This window comes from Drosophila melanogaster, chromosome 3L (genome assembly GCF_000001215.4).
Source record: "Drosophila melanogaster chromosome 3L".
Lineage (NCBI taxonomy): Eukaryota > Metazoa > Arthropoda > Insecta > Diptera > Drosophilidae > Drosophila > Drosophila melanogaster.
In genome coordinates, this window is record NT_037436.4 from 22,317,989 (window position 1) to 22,344,848 (window position 26,860).

The window sequence follows — 26,860 nt, forward strand, 5'->3', positions numbered from 1 at the left end:
GTTGCACTACAATTTTGGGGGTTGCGTGTCCTCTTGATGGATTGCACCGAAATTGCCTTAAAGTTTGAAATGAAATAGGCGGATTTTGCGGACAGGGGTCCTTGACTGGGCACGATTCCCGCTTCTAGGCTCAATTTGGAACTTCAAGACTGTGGAAACTCATTAACAAATCGATGTGAGAGACTCTAAAGCGTATAGATTCAGATAATGACACTTTTTATGGTCACTTATCGGAGGCGTCGAAGACAATAAACTCCGGAATAACCGTTCGCCGTTGTGAATACCGTACGTTCGAGTGAATATAATGATTCCGGAACCCAACGTTGGCGCTCTTATCGCCAAGGAGAGTTACCAATGACCAGGAGCAGAAGCCATCGCCAAAAATAGAAACAGAAACAGAACAGCACCAGAAGCCGAAGCCGAAGGAGCGGCAAAGCAAAGTTGCGAAAATTTATTGGGGAAATTGGCCAAAGACGATGGAACTTTAACGAAACGATACCAAAGTTTATTACTCAATTACAAAACCATCAAACTGAAAACGAAATGAAACTGAAACTGCCGAGAGCAGAGCGAAATCCAAAGATAAATGAAATTGATAAGCGCGTAATTTATGTTTGGATTTCGTTTTATTCTGTCATTAACGCACAGTTGCCTCGCCCAGTCGAATTGACCCCATACCCCCAATTGTGTTTTGTATTTGGGTTGCTCTTGGTTGGGTTTCAACTTGGCACGCTCTTTCTTCATTTGCGGAAACTTGTCGGGGAAACTTGGTCAAGGCGAGGCGAGTTTTCCTCCGTTTCATCGACCCTTTTCGGATTGTGAATGCCACTGGTTTGGGCCCACATAATCGATCAAAATCGACCGATTGCAAACGGCGTTAAACGGCATAGACTATTGCATTCTATAAAACCGTTCGGAATTTTGCATTTTGCGGCTCGTTTTCGGCTGGTCTCTGTATGTGCATGTGTGTGCGGGGAAGAGCATTATGTTGCCACGCCCACCAGCATTATGCATAAATAATTTCGAAGCCACCGGACGGGCAGCAACAAAGGCTGCCGCTGCACATAATGAAAAATTGAAACATGAAAATTGTCAAAAACACCGACGCAGCAAAAGCGGCTGGCTGGTTTGGGTTGGGTTTTGGTTGGATTGGGGATGGCTTTGGGTGGTGTGGTGGTGTGGGGTAAGGGGGCACATTACCTGTCAGGCCTTCCAGGAAATGAAATTTTGCACTGATAGCAGGGGAAGGAGAAGAGTGGAGATGTGCAACCGGTTCAACCGCATACATCAATGAATGCATGGCGGAATCGAGAGAATCGAGGGGGCAGCCGGACGATTTTGACAATTTTCGTTATACAATAAAAATGATGTGCGGCGACAAAACTGTGCTACCCACTCACCGTTCATTGCTTATACAACCCGTTATACTGACACATTACCCAGAGCCCAGTGCATTTGTAATGCCCCGAGTCACGGACCTGCCACATGTAACACCCCACCTATTGCGACCACCCGGAAAAGCGCAAGGAAAAGCGCCATTCAATGGACATTTCATTAATGCTAAATGCGGGCGAACAAGCTTTATAAATCGGCTTGGAAACGGTCCTGCTCGAGCCGGAAGTTAATTGAAAATGATGATAACACATATGGAAATGTAATTGTTTGTGAACTGTAGCATGCAAGCCGCTGGAGGATTGAATTAGTCGGCGTTCGGGAGGGCTTTGGGTTTTAAATCCACCCCAAGTGGCGGCCCACATAAATACATGCTCCCAAGCAGGTACAGTGAAATTCACTAGCAGACGTGTCTGCTCTGTTAGCACCTGTCCGCCCGCCACGCACTCTGCGTGAAGAAGGCCGCCAAGGAGGCTGGAGGCTCACGAAATCCACTAAATCAATTCAATTCAATTACAAATCGTTTCGCTGTGCCCCCTCCTTCCCGATGGCAACCAATTAGCCAACTGCCTCAGAGTTGGATACGCGTTTGGGTAGCATACTTTTCTGCGTTTGCGGCAGAGGAGAAAAGAAAGGCCTTTTAATCAGCGCAACCGATGTCGGCTTAGCTGCTGATTGGATTGGATATGGAGATGGAGGTGGAAGTGGTCGAAAGACACTGCTTTTTGTTGCCTTTGTGTAATTAAAAAGGAGCCAGGGCAACCGTAGACCGAAAGCAGGCAAATCAAATCGACGACAGCGACGAAGGCAAGGACGACAAGGGCTGCAAGGAAACAAAGAACCCAAAAACGCTTGCCAAATTATCCGAGTGCTACAAAAAATCCGGCATTCTGCGGTAATAAATCTTCCCTCCACTTCAGTTTAATGAAATTCAATTTTATTTTCGAGTTCCGTTCGAGTTCGGCTGCCGCGACCACATACAAAAGTAATTAGGAGGCATTTTTTCACGTTCGGTTCGTTTCTTTCGACGAGCTTAATTAAAATGGATATTTTACCGGTGCCGCGTTATTTATTTATTTGCGCGTTTCCTTGTGATTTGAGTGTTGCGGTAATTAAAATGACATTATTCAAAGTTACTTCAGCGAAAAGGGTCGACCCCGGGAACTGGGCCCAAAGGTCGTCGTCGCGTCGCGGCTTGTTTGTCGCTCAGATAGCCGTTTATTGCTCAGCGCCAAAGAGGACTATCTATCTAGATGGCCCGTCCCTTGTACTCCTCTGAGGACTTCTTTTTACGAAGGTACGAAATCAGAAAGCGATTAGTCCAAGATTTGACTTTGATGGTGCCGAAGTTGAGTTGGGTTCCCTCTACTCCTTCCTCTCTTCATATGGAAAACCAAACCCCTCGAGGGGACGGGAATAATTCACCGCACAGACAAATTTAATCTGCGTCCATCGGCGTCTCAGTTCAATAAACTTTTGTCTAGTCCAGAAATCCATTAACGCACTGTAGTCGTGATCGATTTGAAGCACCGATGGGTCCGGCGAACAAGAGATTCACTGCCTCGCAAAAAACAAACACGCACCGAAGTGCGCCATGAAAAATTGCATGCCGGCTTACACTCCTCGGCTTTTCCAGCTCCCAAGCTCAACTACTATTTTTAATCACTTCAGCAGTTTCATTTTTTGCTGCTCCCGTTTGTTGCTCCTCTGCATTGTCTACTGCCTAAAGAGCAAGCACAATGACAACATTTAATAGATTGCCAAAGCCCACGCCGATGGGTTGATGGTGGGCGGTGGGCGTGTCTGTCTGGGGCTTGGCATAGAAAAATGCCTAGGAAAAGCAAACAGAGCGCATAGAAAAAGCTAGTGGTATAGACAAAAGGGCCGCTTCCTCCGCCGACCCCCTTGACTTATTTTTTTGATGGTCCACGAGTTAAACAAGGGGTTAACTGCGCCATGAGTCACTGCATGAATGACTTGTTGTGGAACAGCAGAGGTTTCAGGGTATTTATAAAGATATTTCTCTGCCGGCTGTTTACTGATTTCGTACGCCGATAAGCATGAAAGAGCCCGCGTCCCCTTTATTCCCATTTTCCGGGGAGTACATATCAATGAGGTGGTTATCTTAGATGGGATGGGGTGGTGGTGTGCCATTTTAAGGACGTTTAACGGCATTTTTACACTTGCATGCGTCATCGGAGTAACCTTTCCGTTTGTTCGTGCGTGGCTCCAAGTGTTACACATTTGCATTTGACGTGTTTCTATATCCGTACCGGTTTCCCCTTCTCCCTTTCAGCGGTGGGCAAAAAATAGTTTCGCTTTTAGTCATGAAAATTGCGGAGTTTTCCTTTTGGCAGTTGTTGCGTGGCTTTTCCAGACGCTGCTTATAATTGCTCCATTAAAATTTGTTTATGGCAAAAGTTTATGCCGTGAGTGAAGTTGCTGCCAGTAATTAGAATGTCGGAAAGTTGCCATAGTACACCATACTCGTAGTGTGACACTACTTTCGGCCCACTTAGCGCTGTCGCGTTATTCGCAACCGTGGTCTAAATATACATATGTGGTACTACCCCCATCAAGGTGACCGTTTCTTGGCTCATTGATGGATCGCTTGGTTGGGGCACGCATTCAGCATCCTTCGTTCGGCTCTCACTTTCGACCGTTTCCCCTTCGCTCCCCTGTGATTGGCATAGATTGAATGACCCAAAGCCGACCCGCCGCATCATTTGTTAGATGACTCATGCAAAAATGGGACCCAATTCGGCTGTTCCTTCTTGACCCATTCCAGACCATCTGCTCCATCAATTGGCAAAGGTCAGCAAAGGTTAGTGGGCTGTGGGTCGTTAGTGGTTGGGGCGGATGCAGGGCCGGGGCGGTTCTTAATGGAGTTTTATTTTTAAGCCGTGCCTAAAAGCATGCTTGAAAGCTCGGCCCGGTCCGTTGTTTGTTTGTGCGTTTTAGGAGGAAATTTAATATCATCGTCCTGCGTCCTGCGTCCTGAAATGCACACTAAAAGGTTCCACGACGCTTTTAATTACACTTTAAACAATAGCTGCACGCAGTCAGCTCCTGAACTTTGCCTCACCATGGGCAACCCATTTGATTTCCTTTCGTTTTCCCACTCTGGAAAATTGCTGGCGTTTGCGATTTGCGCTTGATTAAATTCTAATTATAAAGCGTGCGTATTTCGGTCGGATCCCCTTCTATTCCGCCTGTCCATTTTCCCCATTCCTGGTTTCGGTTTCCTTTTTGTGCTGGTTGTTTACCATTTTCCTTGATTTTTACGACTTTTTAATGATTTTCACTGCCAGTCACTCATTTCGCCACCATCGCGTGCTCTGCGCTCTCCTTTCGTTGGCTTCACTAATTTTCTTTGACTTCTGCGTTCTGCGTTTCGACAGTTCTACTCGCAGTGGATTGCTTTTTTTGGATCTTTTCAGTTCGCTTCGGTTCGGTATTTGCCAGCTTGTGCCCCTCGAAGAGATGCCCCTGCCCATGGAGTCCCTTTCTGTCCCTTCCTTTTCCCGCCCCAGACGCTCCCCATTTTGTTTACTGCTAATGCGACTTTTAACGCTGATTAATGTTTTCTTTTTACCAGTTCGCCCTGCCATTTTCCACTCCCAGTGGGTTGGGCTTTCCACCTGTCAGAGGGGTGGCCACTTCTCGCAGGGGGGAGGACAATCTCCCATCCCGTTGTTCGTTCATTAAATTCATTTAAAACGTCCACTGCGACCACAAATAACATTGGCAGTCAAACAATTTCGCCGGGAGGCAAACAAATTGTTTGTTTGGCTGTCACATGTCAATAAAATTAACACTTTAACGAGAGACAGAGTGCACACGAAACATACATATTTTACACAATTCACAATTCAGGCCCGAGAAGAATCTTGTTCTTTTTCGTTGTTGTTTAATTAAGGCAACAACATATCAAGGACTTAGTCTGGCAGACAATAATTTCCTTGACAGCTGCAAAATACAGAATTTCCCAAGCCAAATTGAAATTTATACAGGAGACACACTCAATCGGAGGGATTGATTGCAAATTTGCAAAATGCAAACACAAAAACATCGGAATGCAAATTGCATTAAGTGCTCTGTGTGATGACAGAAGAGGGAGACGGGCAGATTGATGGGTTAAGGATGGGGAGGGAGATATCGCTAGGTGAGGTCAAATCATTTGCTAGTAAATTCAAAGCTACAACAGCAAAAAGTCAATTTTTAATTGATTATAAACATTGAAATATTCATTCTGCCATGAATGGAAAAATTGGAAAAACGAACTGAAAAAGTTTAAATTCGATTTCAGTTCTTTGTGGGCAACCGACATTAATGGGGGAAAGTGCCTAAAAGTGTGCTTTGCAATTTTTCGCCTCATTTCCGTGCTGTTTTTATCGCGCTAATTTATTGAGCCGATTATAGGGCAGCCGCCACTGATTCAAAGCGCCGGGATGGCCGGAGCGGGGGAGTAATTATTATATTTTCCATAATTTTAATTAGTTGATAGTGCAAAAATAATCAAATTGCATTATCTGCGGCATCTTCGAGCCGGCACGGGTTTGTTAAAGCCAATGCCAATCGGCATTTTAAAGCCTTTTGTCCATGTGAAATGCCTCGAGGAAGCATAAAAGAGCCAGATAAACGCAGCTATATTCACACGCTCGTGTGTGTGCGTTCGTTCATAAATGATGTATGAATTGTGCATAGAAGTTAGGTAAGTAGATGCGCACAACCACATGCGAGCACTCGTGGCTTTAATTGATGGCTAGATTTCGATTTAATGCATTTTCCAAATTGATATTAATCAATTTTTGGATTATTTATTAGTTGTGCAATGAATAAGCCCTCAGCGACGACCCGGGATTGATTTTTAACCAGCTCCAACTTCGATAAAGACCGTGCATGCCCTGCACTGAAAATTGATTTGTGCGGAGTGTAAGAATGCCTGGGATGTGTTCTTTGGCATTTTGGCCAGGCACCTGGAAGTATGCAATCACATAATGCACATAATGCCAAAAGTCTATTGTCAACAAACACATACTCGGTTCTCCTTCCTTCCTCCTTCCTCTTCCAGCCCACATCCGAACCGAATCCTTTGGCCCGAGTCAATCCCCAAAGTATGTGCATGCAGCTCTCGAATGTTTGGCAAGAGTTTAGACTGTTCATGGAGAGACGGGAGGACATGAGCATCAGAAATGCCAGTGGAGCTGCTGGCCGAGGCAATAAAATATGAATTTATGGCCTATTTGCATGGCTTTTTGGACCAATATCAAGAGCGCCTGTTGACCGGACAACGCAACAATCCGAGCATTTTTACTTGATGGAGTCCAGACTCAGAGCAAAGCCTCAGCAAAAACCCAAGACTCGGAGCCTAATGAGCTTTACCCACTTTTGTGCCATACTAATAAATTGGCTGTTGTCTGTTCCTGCTATCAAAACATGTATGCTTAAAAATTCCACATGAGCCACCAACAAATCCCCCATATTTCTTTCTTTCAATATGTCTGTAAACATGTGTGCATGTGCATTCACAGCAACATTTCGGTTCTATCTCATTGGCAAGCGTTTGCGGTCTTAACTCGGTTATGGCCATGGGTATTTTCGGGACCATAGTGTATTATGCAGCACCATCTTCTCAGGGCCCGAATAGAAAATGCATTCCCAAAGATCTGGCTGGCTGTGAGACTGACTAGAAAGCAGACAAAGTTTATAGGATGCCTGAGGGCGCTTCACTGGCACATTGAATGCAGACGCACACTTTCTAATTGTCTAACACAATTTGGGGACCTACAAACTCTGCGTAAACAACCACCATCCGACCCAGTTCCGTTCAAAGTTTAGTGTCAAATGGGTAAATTTGATTACGATTCTTAGTTGGGTTATGGTAATCGAGTTGGAAATACTTCAAAGTTTCGATAATAACAATGATGGCCTTGACGCCTCCGCGCTGCCTGGCTACCAAGCAATTTGCCAGCCGCTCCATTAAAAGCCTTTCACTCGGAGTCGAAATAGTCGTCATAATAAATGAATGAATAACCAGCCTTGGAGCTCCACACTGAGGCTGTAGCTGCTTTCTAGCTACTAATAGCGCGCAAAAGTATGGCATGAAATATGCATAAAATCACTTGGAAATGCGCTAAGCGAGCGACGTGGCATGGCGGCTGGCTGAATCGTTTCAGTTTTGTTGCTATTCCTTTTGCCGTTGCAGCTGCATTTCGCAAACGAGCTGCCAAATCAAAAATGAGGTGTCAGTTGGTGGGAGAAAGCGGCGGAGAGCGGGAAGGCGGCCGGGAAAATTCACATTAGACAGCAGCCATGGAAGTCGACGTTTTTGGGGAAATTGCGTGGAAGGAGCCCGGAGTGGCGACTGGAGCAGCCTGCCTGCCTGAAGGTGGGCCCGAATGAATTCCCTGCCCGAGTCAGCCGGTTGCCGGTGGCAATAAAAATGGCTGCTCCGCAAATGAGAAATTCTTGTGGGTGTGCGTGCGCTCAGTTTAATTGGCCCGGAGCCTCAAATTATGCAATAGTTGCAGTCGAAATTGACCGCAAACAAGCCAGCAATAATTTTGAATTCATTTCTGAGCGCCATAATTTATGCAGAAATTCAATCTAAATTAAACATCAAACAAAGCGCGGACCACCGCCCCACCCATCGCTCTACCCATTGCGTGTTTGGTGGGGCGTGTAATGCAATGCTCATTGCGACACATTCACACCTGCAATTAGCTCAATGAACCTGCCAGCCCTCGCCATTCCGTTCCTGTCACTCACTGCAGGCGGCAGCTGTCCAAAATGTAATATTTAACGCCATTTAATGCAAATTGAAATTATGTTAATGGGCAGCCAACCGGCAATTGATGATGACGCCTGCCCAGCTGCAAAAACTGTGCTCCGTTCCAGCCTGATGATGATGACGAGTTCTCCTCTTCAGTAACCCAGCAATTCGTTGCACCGAATTACGCATTTTGCATTTTTGCCACTTCGTGGGCACCTTCATCTCGTCCTGACTCTGATTCTGATTCCGATTCCGACCCCGTTCGTTGTCTTCGCCCGTTAATAGCAATGCGAGTGCTTGACAAGTCTGCATGGCTCATTTGCATTTTAATAATAATAATCACAATAATGCACAATTGCAACAACGAGGATAACAATAAGCGCATGGAATCTCACATTCATCGGGAGGCGATGCGATAAGCTGTCGGAGTTGCAGTTCATCAAGTTCCCAGTGCCCTGAATTGGATCCCACACAGGCACGTTCCATCTCCTTCGGTGGCAGCAGCGTGTGCGGCATTTACATCTTTTCTCCTTTCCCCAACCACCCATCCCACTCATCTACCCGCCCAACGACTGCATTTCCCCACTGCCGAGCTCCTGTTTGTTGTCGTTAACGTTTTGTTTATATTTGCTTAAATGTGCGGCGCATACTCATAATTAGCATGCATGTGTGCGTCTGTGTCTGTGTCCGTGTTCGTGTCAGTAAGGCATTGCAATGCCGAGCTGTCTATGTGTGTGTGTGCTGGCATTGCAATTTGCTTTTGTTTGGTTTAAAAAGCGCGTTAAATTTGATCGTTGTTGCCGGCGGCTTTGTTTGCGCTCTCATTTGCCGCTGAAAGTGCGAACGAGTTAAAGCACCATCTAACGCACAACGGCCACCCTTCATTATCTCGTATCTCAGGCCCATAAAGCCCCAATATCAGCCCTGATTTTCAATACTAGCACTCACCCGAGGGGACAGAGTCATAAAATTGCGTATACGTACCTAAAAGGAGACAAGAAAAGGTTGTTAATTTAGTAAGCAAGTCGGCAGGATGAGACGGAAGCGAGATACGTTTGGGAAGACGTCCGGTATACTGCCAGTGACAACGCCTAAGTGGGGCTTAAAAATTCAATAAAAAATCACTTAACATTCCATAAGAAGCTTTCAACGTTACACACACAGCCGTACAACCATAGGGAGAAAGTGGCGGAGCAAACGGAAGGGAAAGTGGCCTCAAATGTGCTGTCAAATCCTGCACACTGCGAGAGTGGCAAAACTGCAGGAAACTAAAGCAATTCCAAATGGAAAACTGCTGCAAATTAATCAAATGCCTTTGCAGTACGGAATGGAAAGAGCGAGAGGAAAACGGTCAAAGGACAGGACTGGCAAGCAAACACGAGAACGTCAGTCAGTCAGTCAGCCAGTCACAAAGACACAGGCGAGCGATAAAAGCCAAAGCCAAAGGCAAGCAACCCTTTTTCCGAATCGAAACCAAACCAACCCAGCCCAACCCTTCAATCTGCACACACACTAGGGTTGTATATACTTATATATCGTAACGCATTAAATCGATAACACGATTTTTCAGCACGCACACAGCTCCCCGTCGAACCCGTACTGAAATCCAAAACAACTGGTTGACTGTGAGTTAAATTGTCAGTTTCATTACGTGGCAGCTTTCATAGCGTCTTTTGCTGTCTGCTTCCTGCCCCGGAACTCCGGAATGTTCCTTGCTTTTTTAAAGCCAAATCACTACGACTGCGCGTGAGCGTTCCCCGTCACTTCGCTTGCAGTGCGACAAGCGATTTTTCAAGTTGCCGCTTCATCGTTCTGCGGAGCTGCTTCTCCGTCTTTTTTGTTCGGTGCGGTTTCGGGGCTCTGCGTTCTGGGCGCCAACAAGTTCAATTTTCGGAAAAGGGCAGGAGCGCATCGAGAGCGGAGAAGCGAAGCCCCTGGGACTCCTCGAAACCGGCGAGTCGTGCGTTCTTGAGAACTTAAGGACCTCGACGCTGGTGAGTTCAACAAACATTTAACTGATTGCCTGGCGTGTCTTCGTGCCCAGCCCTGTCTGATTTTTTGATTTGCTATACACCTGGGAGCGGGACGGCCCTTGGCCACGAAAATGTTTAGCTTATTTGTTAGCGCTGCAAAATAAATTGTGTGTGCGTGCGGTAATTGTAAATTGCGTACGGGCAGACAGACAGTGGCGATTGTCAGTGGAGCAGCCGAGTTATTGGCACCTCTCCAACGTACGGGTATGCCATGAATTTTTGATCGAACAATGAGTGGATCGAGGGTTGCCACCTTTTGCCAATACGATGAGGTTGGCGAAGGCAGCAACAAACTAGGCTTTTGATTGCAAGTCCCCATCCCCATCCAATCCAATCTCGTTCCGTACGCCCCCAGCTAAGCCAATTCAATCAGGGGACCTGCCTGCAACCCTCTGAGTAATCCACTTTTGGCCTCCCGAAAGTGCGCAACAATTTCTTTTAAACTTCCTGCTGACACAAATCAGACCGAGGCCATAACTCAAACTATCTCCACCTCCGCTCGGCTGAATCAATAACCATAAACCGAAGCTCCTTATGCTCACGTGGAGGAGCCGCATAAAAAGTATGCCACATGCTCGGGGAAATCACTAAATTCAGCCTGAGGCAACGTGTACCTCATCATTTATGTGTGGCAGGGGCAAGAAACGGCGAGCCCGAAAACCAAGCAATGCCCACCTTCATAACTGAGAGTGCTTATCACGCCCACTTCCCCTTGATCCCCTCCTGCCGATACCGCCAACTACCGAGTACCGACTACCGTCTACATGTGACATTTGCATGCTTACTTAAACAGCAAAAAGCAGCATCTACGACAGCCACGTCGAGCTTGGCACGTCTGCGTCAACTATACTTTACATTTCGGCCAGACTGGTTTCGGTTTCGGTCTTGGTCTGAACCAGATGCTCAGTTGGAGTCTAGGACCCAGAAGGCCAAAAGAAGGAGAAGGCCCACTAGTGTTGTCAGTAGGCAGTCACAATCCTGTCGACGTCACATCAGCACACGTGTGTAGTAAAAATCAGACGTGTGGGCGCTGCTCGAGGAGCACACAGGCCTTGGCAATGTCGAGGCGCTCTAGTTGCCGCAGTCGATTCGAGTCGAGTCCTGCCTAGTCCTGCCTCCATGTACTTTGATTGCTTGCACGTTACCCGTACAATTTTCGGTATGATGGCGGCAACATTTCATGATTTCTTGTACGTGTTTCTGGCAGTAAGCACGCGTCCTTTCCTCTGCCGCGCACACCGTGTCCTGCGACCCTGGTCCTTCGCCCCACATCTATTCCGGCTCATGGGTTCCGGGGTAATGTATGCAAGCACTTTTTGTATATGACGCCGTTGCGCTTTGGGTCCTCGTCGTGTTTGTTTGCCTGGTGACTGATGATGGTTTGGCTGGTTTTGCTCAGCTCCCACTTTAGCTTCATTTTCCACCGCCACTTCTGTCGCTAGTTTTTCACCAGCAGCATCGATTCGAGCGTATGTCCTGCTAATAAATCAATGACGCCATTCCGGGGCTCCCAAGTAGGCGATGATTTATGTCTGGCTAAAGGGTTTTCACGAATACCGGGCCTAATTGAGTTGCCCTTGATGGATCAGTCATTTTTAGAGTGCTGCTTGTCCAGTACCAAGTAGAAGTCGCTTTAGAACAATCTAAAATTCGACGTTGCTGTTTTTTTTGGTTTAACATTCTCTATATACATTTTTTTAAAAATATGGATATAACGGTACCGCCGCCGGACTCGCACTGGTCGTTGAGGTTTGTGGACATCGTGAAGCCTTTTCCAAAACATACTTTGGCCAATGCCACTTATAAGATCATTCGCTTCTTTTACCCACCCTTTGCCCTGGAAACCGTCGATGTCACCCACGTGGTCAGCGATCCCGAGCTGAATAGTTTAAACGTGGGGCTGTTTGTGGTAGTTCCCTTAATTCTGGCCTGCATCGGCTATGGGGTGTACAAATATGTGCGGAGTATGGTAAGTTTTGTGCGTGGACCTATAGCCCCTGACCTCTGACCAAGTCTGACCTCGAGCAGCATACAGTGGCTAAACGGACACCATTAAAATTGTACGAGCTTGAACAGCGTATGAAAGACAAGTACGGTCCGGAATACAAGCAGGGAATCTGGAAGCGAAAGGACATTTCTGACCCCCTCCTATTAACCACTGATCCATCCGAACCAAAAGCAAAGAGATGTGAAAGCAGCAATGCCCACTGGCTGCGCAAAACCGATAGATCCGATGATTAATTAAATCAACACTCAGTTGGATCCCCACTCGGATATGACTGGGGATCTTAAAATCGAGAATCGAGGAAAGTACCTTCTCGAATCCAACCAGGCTTTGTACCCTTCTAAGCAACAAAATCGATATGATCCTTCAATTCCGTTTAATGATTGAGACCTTTTTTGCGACTGGAAAAGTGTCAGCTTTGGGCTTTCTCGTTTGGCGCAATAAAATGAAGTGATTGTTTGGTTTTTTATGTTGCAAAAACACACTGAACCCCGCAGAGCGAAGGGAAAGACATTGCACATAGGATTAGGTGGGGGTTTTGGGGCCAAGTCCTGGGTAATCATTTGGCAGCGCATGTGTCGGATTATTTTGTTGGTTTGCGTTTTATTTAAATTTGCTTCTTTCGGCTGCCTTTTTGCTCGTGCGGTGGTTGTTTGTCGCCCGAAAATCTGACAGCAGCTGAAAAGCATGCTAAGCTTCGTGCTTTCTTTTTGCTCTGGCTCAAAGCAAATTAATGATTTGCCATCAAGCAAATAAATCAAAAGCTTCAAAGCAGATCTCTGGCTTAGCGCGCTGCGCTGTGGTGCGGTGCGATGGGATCCTGGGGCTGGCTGCGATTTAAGTCCCTTTCATCTCGGCCTGCTCCACTTTAAAGCCAGTCCCGAATGCATAGTTTTATTTCGCAGCTATTTCCACTCAACTAAGCGCATGCATTGATGATATATCCCCTTCCGTGTGACACCCCTTCCCATTGACATGACATAAATAACCGTGTGAGGCTGTTATAATTTATAATCCTTGCTCTGGACCCCCAGCAACAATAATACCAACAACAACAACAACAACAACAACAACAACAACAGCAACAACAACAACAACAACAGCAGCAGCAGCAACAAGAACAAACACAGCAACAGGAGCAGGAGTAACAAGAGCAGAAATAATATGGGAATGCCAGTGCAAATATTTTTGCTTGCTCCTCTCGGTTTCTATGATCCGAGTTTCCTTTTACTTTTTTGTCCTATTTTATTTATTCGAAACCTGTGCCTCTCCCAGGTTGGCAGCACAAATATTTTGTTGGTTCCCTTCCGAGCCACCCAGCCACTATTTCACACCCGCTCGGCTGCATTTAGTTTATGTGTGTGTTACCTTTTTTCTCGGTAAAATGAGGTCAAAAGTTTATTGGCTAATAAATGTGTGCGCAAGTGGGTGGGGTGTTGTTTTCGCAGGCATTAATGTCAGGCGCAAACTGCAGAGGCTGCAAAGTTTTTGGCAGAGCTTTAATGCCGATAAACAAATTGCATGCACTTAGCTACAGGCCGCCCATCCAAGGGGAGATGGGCAAGATTAGGGCAGTCGAAATGGGCTTTAAATGATCCTGCAGCACACTCGATGGCACGATGGCCACAAAAGCGAATCAGCTGCCCTACCGACGGCTAATTACAAACTAATCAGCCAACAAATAAATTTCAAATAAATTATACAAGAACGGAATTGGCTAATGCATTGCAGTTGAACGACAGCCAGAGCGAAACAAAAAACTTCAAATCTATGTTGGGCCAACCAAACCGAACGAAAGCAAACCAAACCAAGCCAAAACTGCCAAACACACCAAAATTTTAAGCTATTCAATTATGGTTCGTTCAAAAAGAACAGCAAAACTATTTTAATTATTTACATTAAGCCCCTCAACATGTTTGGCCGACACACAAGCTCTTTTCTCCAATTAAACTGGGAATAGGATCTAGCTGGCAAGGGAAACCGGCATAGAATATCTCATTCGCATTCACATTCGACTGAACATCAACCGATGTGCTGTAATTCAGAACGGGCCGAAAGATTCGAGTTTCCTCTGATCAGCCCAAGGTGAACTTATAGGCCCCCACTCCCTAGAAGAACTAAGTTGTTCGCCGTAAAAGCATTTGGTTCAATGTTTAATGAGGGTGGGCTCAATAATACAGAAAGCCTACCTTTTATGCTTGCCTCTTCCCCCGCTGGGAAAACAACCCCTTCCAACGAATAATGATTATGACAGCTTCTTTGCCGATGAGCGACTCTGCTCCTGTCATTTCGCACTGGTTTCCACTGTACCTCTGCCAGATTTGCTGGCTGCTTGGGCTTTAATTAAACGGCAATTGTGGTCATCAGTTGTCAGGTTCTCTTGTGCCTAATCAGTTTGTGTGATGAAAGACTAAGCTGGGATTACGGAATGTCTGCCATGCGGGTGCGACATTTGAATAATGAATGTCAACTCGATGTTCGGCTTGCAGGGGAAAAATATAAGCCCGACCTAAGTCCCAAATGTCACTCAGCTGTCAATTGTAAGCAAATCTAAGGAGCAGAGATTCGGGCGGTTTCGCTAGCGGAGGAGGCCAACTAATTGGGGCGTGGCCGGTTTCGGCCAGCTGACAAACTAACTGACCAACTAACTGACGTAACTAGGCAAGGCAATTGGCCTGCCCGTTAGTCCGCCCCTCCATTTGTTCATTTGTCCATGTCAGTTAGCTTGGCCTTCTGTGTGCTTGCTGCTTGACCATAAACTAATGCACCTAATTGCTGTGATTATGTCGTTTGTGATTATCTAAGTGTGCCCCCGTGTCCTTGTCCCCGTTTCCGTCTTCTGGAGAGTTCTGTGCCTCTGATTTTGCCATTGCAATGCATTGACCGCCTGCATGCGCTGCATACAATTAGGCACAAAACCTAAATCTCATTTATCAATCACGAGTCCTCCGCCGTTCGGCGCGATAATATTTGATAATTGGCCAAAGCCATTACTGATAGTCCCAGCTGGATCAGAATTCCGTCGCTAATTGGCTTAACAAATAACCGTAGTTACCCCCATACCATCAGCATCGCTCCTATCTTCACTCAGCTTCCAAAACTTTGGCTACCCCTTTTCTGGCCTGATTATTATTCGGGCTGTTGGAAATTTTTCAGCTGAAAAGTGTGGCAAGTTTAAAGGCCCATAACTAAGGCAGCCAAACAGCCACCCCCAGTTCACCTTGTGTGAACGACTCCAAGTGCAAAACTCCCCGAACAAATGCTGTGGTTTCCTGCCACCAACCTAGGCCCATTACACATGTAGACGGTAAAGCAATAATAGTAAATTTAAAGCCACCCAACAGGGCGGAAATAAGAAATGGTGGCGGAGAGGGGGATGGAGATCGGGATGGAGCTGAAGATTGTGATGGAGGGGGAGAGACTTCACATGACTAGTTAAACTTTTTGCCATTGTAATAGTTATGCTTGGTTGGTTTCTCTTTCTTTCGAGACTGAAACTGAACCAAACCGAATCCCACAAACCAAAAGTTCCTTGGGGGTGGTTGCTTTACATGCTCATGGCTCTCTGTTTCTGGCTCGGGTTTCTCTGGTTATGCGCATAATTTATAGAGTGCGACAATATGCTGCCCTCTGTCTGGCTCCCAGGAAACTTTTCGAGTCTCGTTCAAGAAAGTAAGATTTCTCTGACCGATACAGCTGCCAAGTCGGAGTGTGTGCGGTCAACTTTTGGGGGTCATAGAGCAGGCAGAAGTCAAGGCTATTACCATAAGGGTATCTGGAAGACGTTCCGAGCTGGCTTCTCTCTGAGCTCTCTGCTCCAACTCGCCACCAGATTGCCAATTCTCATTGAAGTTGGCTCCCTGTGGAACTCGAGAAAATAAAACTCAGACACAGCAGTAGCCCCACATGAGTCGCACACTCCAACCTCTTTGCCTCCTTGATTTTCGACAAACGTTTAGGGCGATAAAAATGCAGAAACAAAAACATTTGGTTAGTTGCATAAATTTTGTTACATTTTTGTTGTTGCCGCCCGTTCGCTGATAAAACAGCATCAAAAAAGTGTCGTCGAGGGAGCAACTTGGGCCAAACTGCGCAGAGCCACGAGAGATGTAGCCAGATACGAAAGCGAGTTTGTTGCGTTGCCTGAACAAGCTGCGTGGCAGCAACAGCAGCCGCAGGAACGACAGACATGCGAAAATGTTTTAAATACACATTTACAAAGGACAAGGCGAAGTTGTTCCCATTTCGTCGGCATTAAAATTTAAATATTTGCGCCTTCTCTTACTTTGTTTTTTACTTTTTACTACCCGAAAATCTCTCTTTAATCAGGGAGCGCAGTTCAATGGCCTCCAAGACGTTGGGGTTCCTCGCATGCCTCTTAATCCTGCCGCAGATCCCACGCCTCAAAATTACACATACGTGCAAGCCCCGTTTGTATCTCTATTCACAAGTTATGTCATACGTAAAGGTAAATAAAGTTGCAACAAGCGCTGCTACAACTCGCTCGTTGCATGCCACCGAAGTGACGTGCACTCCCTCCTTTGCTCAAAGCGCGCTTGTGGTTTGCCGTACAAATCCCAAAACCATTTCACTAATTGAAATGAATTTTCATACAGCTGAAAGAGGAGCAACACTAGTAGCAGCGGCAGGCAGAAGCAGCAGGATGTGGCGCAACTTGGCTCCTGTATGCAGTTGTGGGTATGTCTGTGTGTGTGTGTGTGTGTGGCAGACACTTTCGTGTCGCAGCACAAAATTGCAATGACCTCGGGCACCAACAAAAGCGTTGCATATATGGGAAGTATACGGCAAAAGGCAGCTTGGATGCATGACACGTCACAAGATCCTTCGTCTTGCACAGTTGAATGACTTATCATCCGAGTGGAAGCGGAAGTTTCAAGAACCCAAATCCTCCCAGGCAAAGCTGTCGAATGAAATATGAATTTGGAATAGTCCGGTGTATTTATAAGTTCTCCTGTCAGCTGCTAACTCTCACTTGCGTTCTAAAAATATTCCAATTAAAAATTCATATGGAGCAATTCGGGCTGGCAGGGTTCCGATCCCCCAAAGGATTCAACCACTCGATGTGTCTCAAGATGCTGGCGGAGAAAGTAAATGGGCGGAGAAAACGCAACGTCTTTTTTTTGAATAATTATGCAATATCTCCATCCTGCGGAATTTTCAAGTTCATAATTATGCGATGGCTGGCTGCATTCGCCGCTCCTCCTCCAACCCTCATCTTTTGCCACTTCCATTTTTAATTTATTTTGAATAAGCAGAAAGGCACAAAAGACGTTGCCCAGACACTGTCGGCATTTCCCACAACGGAAGTCTTGTTTACATTCTGTGCAGCTGGCCGAGCACCGTTGCGTATACGTAATGCCGAGTAATGTGCGCACTCCTTGTGAACGGCGGCCTATTGAAAGGCGTTGAGCGTGGCATGTAAATGCAAGATGGCGACAAAGCGAGCCTGCAGGGAACCCATTCATTCTACTGCCCCCCACTTCTCCTATGTGTATGTGTGGGTAGCTAGTAGATACCCAAGCTACCCTAGCCAGCTATTCTAAGCCATTTGCTTGGCATTTTTGTTTTGTGCAGCCGGGTAGCATTATTTTAATTAACGTATTTATATGAGATAAGCAGCAACAAAAGCCAAGTCACTCTCCACCATACGGCTCGTGTGCGTTGCAATTTTAATTATACTCATACACATGTAGATGCCATAACGGCAAATATTGTGGAACGAGCAGTGCAAAATGCATTGTTGCCATCTAAAAATCATTAAAAATTGTTGGCGAAGGGCGAAATCATTAAAAACATATAAATTATGCAGACAAACCCCACCCCCCTCCCAAGCACATGGTCTTATAATTATGCCACCAGTAAGGACAGCTGCGAAGGATGCTGAAGAAGCTGGGGAACCTGAGGAAGCGGAGGACGAAGGCAAACATTGTTTTGTTAATGTTCTGCATGACTTCGCTGCATATTTTCGTGGGGAGGCCGGGCCAAGACGAAAGGGATTCAAAGGATATCTGGGCTGGGCCAAGTAATTTCGTGTGCGCACCTGAAAGTATGCTTTAAGAAATTCAGAAGCCCTGACTGGGAAAACTTATCCCTGCGCCTGCCTAATTAAGTTGCCAGAGGAGTGTATTGCGGGTAATTTCAGTTTTTAGTTTCGTCCCAAGTAGACGGGAATTTGAGGTATTTTGGCCAAAAAACAGATCTCTGGTTAGGCTCCACTTGGGTCGTTGGTTCAATCACACTCAATATCAATAAATCCCGCAACAATCTGCATTCAAAAATCAAAGGATACACACATCCACAGAACGGTGGGCGGCCAACAGCCCAGACAGGCGAACATAAAATGCCAATTTCTAGTTGCCAAATGGTTATTGCCTGGTCTATAAATGCAGCAATAGCAACAGCAACATCAACAGCCACATCCACAGCAACAACTGCGGCGGGAGCTGGACTTAAATTCACGTACGAGGACCGAAATGGCCACAGCTCTTACCTATGGCCAAAGTCAAGCCCAAAGGCAAAGCCATAGCTACAGCAATATGGCCGTGGCCAAATGCATGTGTGCTGATATATGCACACTCTCTCGCTGGCCACACATACGATATATACGATATATACACGTGCATATGTATGTATATGTCTGGCAAGTTAAGTGCAAAGCGGAACACGAAGGCAATTTGTTGCGTCACAAAAAATGGCAGACGAAACGTAGATCGAATGGATATGGGCCTGGTCTGCCTCCATTACCGCCACCTGCCTTCCCCCCGCTGCAGATAAAATTAAAATTGTGCGTGAAAAGTGCAGGATAAAGGATAGGGCACATATCCATTCAACGGGTGCCAAGGAAGGGCTCCGTACTTAGTCGGCATAAAATATAAATTACTATGCTGCGCCATAATAAATTTCAGTTTGCGTAAAAACGTTAAATGTATATACACTATACGGGACGAGGGGGCCACTGCCGCACTGAAACGGGCCAAAAACCCATTATGAATGAATTTAGTAGCAGCAGCAGCAGTAGCGGCAAAAACCAAAACGTGCCGGCTCTCGCTCTATCCATATCTCTTGGCACCTCCCTTACTACGCCATCCCCTTATATTTATACAAATTTAAACCACTTTCTAGGGATACCCACCGCCCAGACCAATGCGAAGAAGTCGGGGGCGGAGGTCAGTTGAGGTTTTGCAAAAATGCTCGCAAATTTACGAGTATTTCCATGGCTGGCAGCAGCGATAAACCAGAACCAGAACCAGTCGAAAGCAATAACGACCGGCCAATAGACAGTGAACTACAGTCTCAACTCTCGACTTCGGACTCCCGACTCTCGAGTCACGAGTCTCGACTGGGCAGAGCCAAGCCGGCTGAAGGGCACAGGCCACAGGGGCGGGCGGAGATAGGACCTCCCCTGCAGACGCCGGGATGGCCTTAGTCTAGGCGCTTGAACTAGCCGCTCGGCTCGGTTCACTTGGACTGGCCTTCTGGGAGTGTGGAAGCGAGCGGTCAATGACAGCGGAAAGTTTTTCTGCTAACTAACCTCGAGAGCTATGAAAAATTAAAGCAACATGAAGGAAGGAAGGAGGGGGGAAAGTGGCGAGCGGGAGTCGCAAGTGGGGGGCAGCACAGACTGCCGCATCAAAATGCCGCAATGGCCTGTTATTATAATGAAAACGTAGCAGGCATTGGTAGCAACAGTCTAGTGCGGCAAGATGTAGGACTGAAAAGTTTTTAAGGCCAGCGGAAGCCGTTTACATTTGCATGGCCAATGCTCAGTCGTCCTTTTCAAGTACAGGACATGGCGATTGTGCCGGTTCCGCTAACCCCCCCCCCCCCCCCCACAATTGTGTAAAGCACGGCCAAATCAGGACGTGAATTTCGGCAGCGTTTTATCAAAGCTTTAAGGTGCACACTGCGCAGCATGGGGACTGCGATTGGGATTGGGATCGGAATCAGAAGCAGCTGGTGGTTCTGTAAATCGCTGCAAAGGAATGCAATGCAGCCACCTCGCTCCAATATGCCGACTTTAGTTTTGAATGCTCCTTTTTGCACTCTGGCTGTGCCTTTTTATGCAATTCTTCTTATATATACATACTTATACATACATACATATGTATACATGTATTTTTAACTCCTGGCCAAACTTTTGTTTCGCTCGCCGACGGGATGCGTGTGTATCCAATCGTGCAGAATGCCCATTTTTATATATATTTGCATATGGTGCATAAGCATTTTTTCATTCCGCGCACAGAATCTCGCCCAGAAATTTAAGCTACATACATGGGAACGGGAACCAGCGTATTACGTACAGCATTTTCCCGAAAAATAACTCATGCTGTTGGCCCCAGTTTTCAGCCGGCCTGATTCATTCATTCATTTGCAAGTTCGGCTGCCTGCTCCTCTTCGTTTTTCGGGTGCCAGAAGTCAACAAATAATGTTTTCCATAAAAATGGGCACTGGTGGCACTTTGGGCACTTTGGGGGCGAGGCAGGATAAACTGAGTGGAGAGGACGCTGCCGAATGTCGTATGTTGGAGGTATGATTGTGTGTGCCTTTTACGTTTATTCATACACACGTAGCGATGAGTGTGTATGTGTGGGCAAACCTGAATCTCAATTTGATATAGAATTTAATCAATATTTGTGTTACGATGACAACGGAGCCCCCGCTGGGCATCCCCCTCTGCTGCATACTTTGCGGCTGGCAGGTTAGAATGTTTATCAATTTATGCATAAATGCAAATAGAATTTCATAAATAGTCATTTAATTGCACTTTGGGCCAGCAGGAGAGGGACACAAGGACGGCCTATAAACGATATGCAAAATGCAAATTGGCGGACAGAAAGAACACTTAGGCAGTGTCATATGCAAAATTCATCTGCCGCACCGATGTGCCACTGTAGCGCACTGCCACATTAAAGTGCTCCGAATGCCGGCCAAAACTTCACATTAAATCCAGGCCACAAATCGGCTAAAACACGAAACTTTCGAAAGTAAGCCAAACGCCCAGCTGCGCTCTCGCAGGACTAAAACAAATGTCTTGGATAAAAAATGAGTACAACTCACACACACACCAAATTATGTGGCACGCAGCAAAATCAAGACAAAGCTTGGCATATATACTATAACGTGGTGCGTGGGTATTTGTGATTGTGTGTGTGTGTGCGAGGATGTGTATTTGCACAATGCAAAAAGAAAACAAAAGGCTGTACAAAGCAAATACACATACATATACAGGCTGAAGCAGTGGCAGCAGCCCGAAAGTGTGCTACACAAATGTATTCGCATGATTCTGGTCGTCCGTGTGAAGTGGTGGTGGGCGGCGGAGAAACGGTGGGCGTGGCAGAAAGCAACAATGTGCCTTGCTTCGTTCTTTTCGTTACTTTCTTGCATTTGTTGATATCTTAGGCAGAGAGCTGTAGCTTACAGGAGAGTGAAATGCATCCAGTAGAAGGCGGCGTCTTCTAACGAAAGTCCGTCTATATGGCCCCACTCAATTAATAGACCCATAAATGCTCTACCCTTCGACCGTCATGTGTGAGACGCAGTTGTTTGTCAGTTTTTTCCAGGCTTCTATATAGGCCCCTGCGGTCGTTTGGCTTTTTTCGGTTTGTTGGGCCGCCGCGGCAGCGTTGCCATTGCTGTTGCCAACAATTTTCACTCCACTTTCGAATGTTTTTATCCCCAAAGCCTGCTTGCGGATATGCATAGAGCGAAAACACAAAGAAACCAACTCTAACCGAACCGAACAGAACTGAACCGAACAGAACTGAACTGAGAGCCCAGAGGAAAAAGGGCCAAGAACATTGTTGGAAAAACAATAAATGGCAAATGTGTGGCAGCATTTTAGGCGCATAGCGCTTGGGAAACAAGAGAGCTGAAAATTTGCAAAATACTGCGGCCTTTTCCTTTTCCGCCGATTCGATTTTTCTTTTTATGTTTTGCATTTTTATAGCAATATGGCAAATGGAATTTTTGTGCACGATGCGAGCGCTAAACATTTAAATGAGTCAAGTGGCTTTTTGATGGTCGCTGCAGAACGGGGAGGATTTTGTTTTTTTTTTTTTTTTTGGGTTCGCTGCGGGTTGGATTTGCATATGGCTGAAAAAATTGCTTTGCGGAAGCTTTTAGACAGCCAGAATGGCGGGCGAGCAAACGAGCGAGCGGTCGAGCGGCACACTTTCCAAATGGGATTTGTGTGCAGATGGTGGGTTGGGTTTGGCAACGGAGATAGCGATCTATTGGGCTTTACTCACTTAGATTTCCACTAGGAATGTAAACGTTGCCCGATGGCGTTCGCACCAAACAAGATGGCTCAAAGTCAGCGTCATTGGGATTGTTAACGGTTAAACGACCATTTTGCATGCGACTCATTGTCGGATTACGCGGCGGAACATCCGGTGGTGCCGTTGGCGTGACTCCTTCCAGGAGGAAGCCTGAAAATAGGTTGCAAAACAAAACCAAAATATGGTTAGCATTAGTCGGGCGTGACACAAATATTTAAACTGCAGTAAGCTACTTAAATCGAACATCTATTTCTAGCTTAATTGCATTGCTGAGCTGGTGTGGCGCTTCCTCAAAATAAGAAGAACCGATGATAAATCACATTTTTTGCAGCCCCCACCCTCTTTTCTCGTTTTGCATTCCCTGTGTGAATGGCGAAATCATTGCACATTTGACACTAAAAGTATTTCGTGCATTTTTAAACTACAAATGGATTTGCCGGAGCGGGAGAGAGCTGCAATCAGTTCGCATTGAAAGCCAGGCACAAAAATCAGGCGAAAGGAATAAATCGAAATGAAATTATTTAACAGCATAGAAAATTCAATTTATCTCCCTTTTGCAGCCCCTTCTTTTCGGGCATTGCTAAACAAACAAACAGGGAAAGCTCGAATGGAAATGCCATGTGGCGGTGGGACAGGGTGGCGCAAGAAATAGATACAAAACTCTAAAAACTGAAAATTACCGGGCAAAAGGCAATTTCCAAATCGAGTAACAAGATACAAATAAAAATAAGGGAAAAACATTCAAATGAAATTCAATTTGCCGCGCCCAAAAATTTCAATGCCGATGAGAAGGCAATGCCGAGAACGAGGACGACGAAATTCGAGTGCCACTGCCAACATGCCTTTGATTCTCACCCACACATAGCGCGACTCTGGTGGGTGTCGATGTGTGCGTGCGTGTGCTCGTGCGTTTGTGCGAGTGTGAGTGTGCCTCCCCATCCACTTCACTCCTTGCGCTGTAATAAATTTCAAAAGCATTCGCATTCACTCGCATAGAAAATTTTAAGCTCATTTGTAGGCTTAAAAAGCATTTCGATGGGTGGCACTGAAAGGAATCTGCGATTGGATGGGATGCCAAGGAGCACGGCAAGCAGGATGCTCAACAAAATCAAACGCCAAAAGCGAAAGAGGACAGAATAACGGGAAAAAATGGGCAATAAAAAGCGGCAGCAAGCGGAAGCGCCAACGGCCAAGGATCCAAATTTTAAATTTGTTGAGATTTGCCAGGCGCGAAAATCGTATCCGTCGTCCCACTCCGATAAGGTCGCGATGTTTATGTGTGCGTGTGGCTTAGTTAGTTGGTCCTGGGAGCTCCTTGCAGAGCCCTTGGCGTAATCGCATTGCGCTAGGCCGAGACAATTCCACATTTTCCTACTGCCTTTTCGCTAAGCTGGACCAGGGGGCCAGAAGAAGAATCTGAGCGCACAAGTGGCCACTGGCCTGGCTGTGGGAAATTTAAGCTGCGGAAAATATGACACCAACTTGTCTGCCTCGGACGAGATGCTCGGCCTGCTGCCCGGATTGCCGCAGGACCTGCGCATTATCGTTATAATGAAACGCGGCCCACACCGTCGGCGGCGGAAGCAACAACAAAGCGGGGAAAGGAGACGGCAGGATTTGGCACCGTTTGCCTGCCAGCAAAGATTATTTCACGCGGTTAAACACAGCAGCAAAAGCACCAGGAGCAGCAAAAGTTGCCCCAAAAATGTTCACTCAAAATTGGCAGCGGCAAAGTTGTTCTGTCGCTCGGTCATCTGTGATTAAAACTGGGCGGGGAATATTTGTGGACTTTTGTCTTTGCATTGCGTGTAATTAGATTTCGGATTTAAGGCGCTTATTGTGCGAGCACAAAGAATGGAAATTAAAAAAAGGCCGCGGTCGGGATTGAATGAGTAGAGTGCAACTAGCACTTGCATCTACCATCTACCCAACATTCAAGGGCTGAGCATTAGCCAAAGAACTTAACCTCCTTGACGCTGTATTGCCCACCAATTATATCGTCATAAAGCGCAAAAGTTAAGCTAAAGTAGCTAACCAAGCCCCATTTGCATGCACAAGCGATGGCGTCATTTGAATACACATAGCATCTGTGGAGGCGAAAAAGTGGAGGGAGTTTGTGGCGTACTGCGTGCTTTAGATTAATATTAAGCAAGAGTAGAGCGAAAATGTAAATTCTTCAGTATGGCACACACAGGTGGGTATATTGGCACTTTGGTTCGGTAAAATTTTGATTGCAGCTGGGAATATGGTTTTAGAACAGTCGAAAACTAAACCTTTATAAGGTATGCCGCATGAGGTACTGTACACCTGTGATTTGTGCCACATGCTGGGTATACTCTATTCGTTCTCCTTGCGCTGGCCAAGTCAAGGGCTTAGCCAAATGGCAAAAAAAAAGACGACAACGATGACAATGCCACGAAGGGGGCCAAACAAAGTGGCTAACAGAGAAGATTCTGCACTGGTCGTTGCTACTGTCGCCTGTTTGCCTGCCAGTTGGAGTCCGCATCCACATCCACATCCGCATGCACATCCGCACTCCCATCCTCGTCCGCATTTATATCCACATGCAGACAGGCGTAGAGGAGCTGCCATGAACTGGGAGCCAATGCGAATGCCAAGCGACCACTTAAAGCGCAGTCGGAGGCAAGAAGCAGGAGAAGATGTGGCAGGATGTGCCAGGATGGGATGAGATGGAATCGGTTGGAATGGGATGGGATGAGGCTGAAACTGAAGCATCCAGACCATGGAAGGAGCAGAGCACAGCCAGGCGAATGAACAACGGGCAACTACTGGGAATGGCGCTGATAAGCAGCTTATCTTCATTTCTACAACCCCCAGCGTTTATTTTTACCCACTGCTGTTTGTTTGTTTGTGTTGTTCCTGTTGTTGTTCCTCTCCCGCGCTTCTCTTGTCCTTGTCATTTTCAATGCGAATGCGCTGTAGTTGTAGTTGGAGCTGAAGCGTGGAGCCGTAGTTGTTGCCGCTGCTGTTTTAGGGTACGCAAAATGTGTAATGGCATTTCGTCAGGCGGAGCATGAAAAAGCGAGGCGAGCTTTAGTGATAACCAAGGGCGGTTTAGTGGGCGGCTAGTCGGCCGGAGGAGCAGGCTGCACATCCAAATGTTCCCCCTGTGTATGTGTGTGTGTGTTTATGTGACAAAGGGAATTCTCCTGCTGGGCTTGCTTTGGCTCCTTCTGCCTACCGACCTACATTCTTCCTCTCGTTTTTGGTTATGGTTTTTTGGCTTGCATTTTAATGCTTTTATAATGCACTCTGCAAAAAAGCGACCACAGCCCGAAATGGCATATCGGCGAAAATAGCAAAAAGTATTCGGCAAGTTTTCGGCTAAATTAAAGAGACGTGGAGTCCGGGGCAACTTCAATTAGGGATACCGCATTATCGGGGCTGGAATGCAAACATTCGAGCAGCACAAGCACGCGCTGCCGAGTGAAATATGTTAATTAAATTAAGGGCTGGGTGGTGAATCGAAAAGCGACACCAGCTGCTTGTGGCATGCCAACAATGGGCAGCGGGGGCATGCCAACACCTTCGGCAGCGGCAAATTCTTCCTCTACCCCCCTTCTTCGCACTTGACGAGAGAGAAATGTAAAACACTTTTGGTATGACAGCTGAAATGTCAGTTAAGCATGAATTGCTGCCAGCAGAGGGTGAAGGTGCAGGCTGGTAGCTGGAAGCTGCAGTAATGAGAATGAGAATGAGGCGACCTGAGCCGGATCCGGACTCCGGAGCAGGTCCTTGCTGCGTTCCCAGGTGGGCGGCGTAAACTGACAACTGCTGAAACGCCTTTTAACTACAGTTTTGTACTCTGATTGTCCTGTTTTCCTTCTGCCCGAGTTAAGTGAGTGAGAAACGAAAGATAAAGATGCCAAGCGGGAAATTGCATTGCAGTCGGGAGCAGGAAAAGGTGATGACAATCGCTCAATCGATTGGGAATTCTGTTTTCTAGCTCATTACGCTACAGCAAAATACCGGCACCATCAATAATAACAATAATCCAGAGAGACAGCACTGATGGCAGGTAGAAACAAGTAGTCCGCACTGAACGGCATAGAATAAATGCAAGTGCTCATGTGTGCTATGCTGCGTATACGCAGTGTAGTACAGGGAGTGCGATTTTTTGTTGTGACGAGCAGGGTGGGGAACTGGGGAAGCTGGGGATCCTGCTGCTGCCATTTTGTTGATAAGCAACAGCCACAGACAGCAGGGCAGATGCAAAGAGAAGTAAACAAAAGGCGCCTAAACTGACAATTGGACGCTTTGTTTATGGCGTGTCTGTGTATTAGGGCCCTGGGTGTGTGATTGCATCCAGTTACAGGCCGAGTTTGACCTGTCCCCG

General features: G+C 46.5%; 2 protein-coding genes across 4 annotated transcripts in view; one reads left to right on the forward strand and one right to left on the reverse strand.

Moving 5' to 3' along the window:
• Ten-m (Tenascin major) overlaps positions 1-26,860 on the reverse strand; it is a 114,820-nt gene that overhangs the window by 24,945 nt on the left and 63,015 nt on the right. For all 3 annotated transcript variants that reach the window (NM_079491.3, NM_001275282.1, NM_001104191.3), the window contains exon 2: positions 22,474-22,653. In NM_079491.3, coding sequence (NP_524215.2) covers positions 22,474-22,653 — 180 coding nt within the window. The remainder of the gene's footprint in view (positions 1-22,473; positions 22,654-26,860) is intronic.
• Positions 11,790-12,669, forward strand: CG32450 (uncharacterized protein). Its single transcript, NM_168953.3, has 2 exons — positions 11,790-12,169; positions 12,229-12,669. Exons 1-2 carry the CDS (start codon positions 11,906-11,908, stop codon positions 12,439-12,441), a joined length of 477 nt encoding a protein of 158 aa, NP_730717.1. The 5' UTR covers positions 11,790-11,905; the 3' UTR covers positions 12,442-12,669.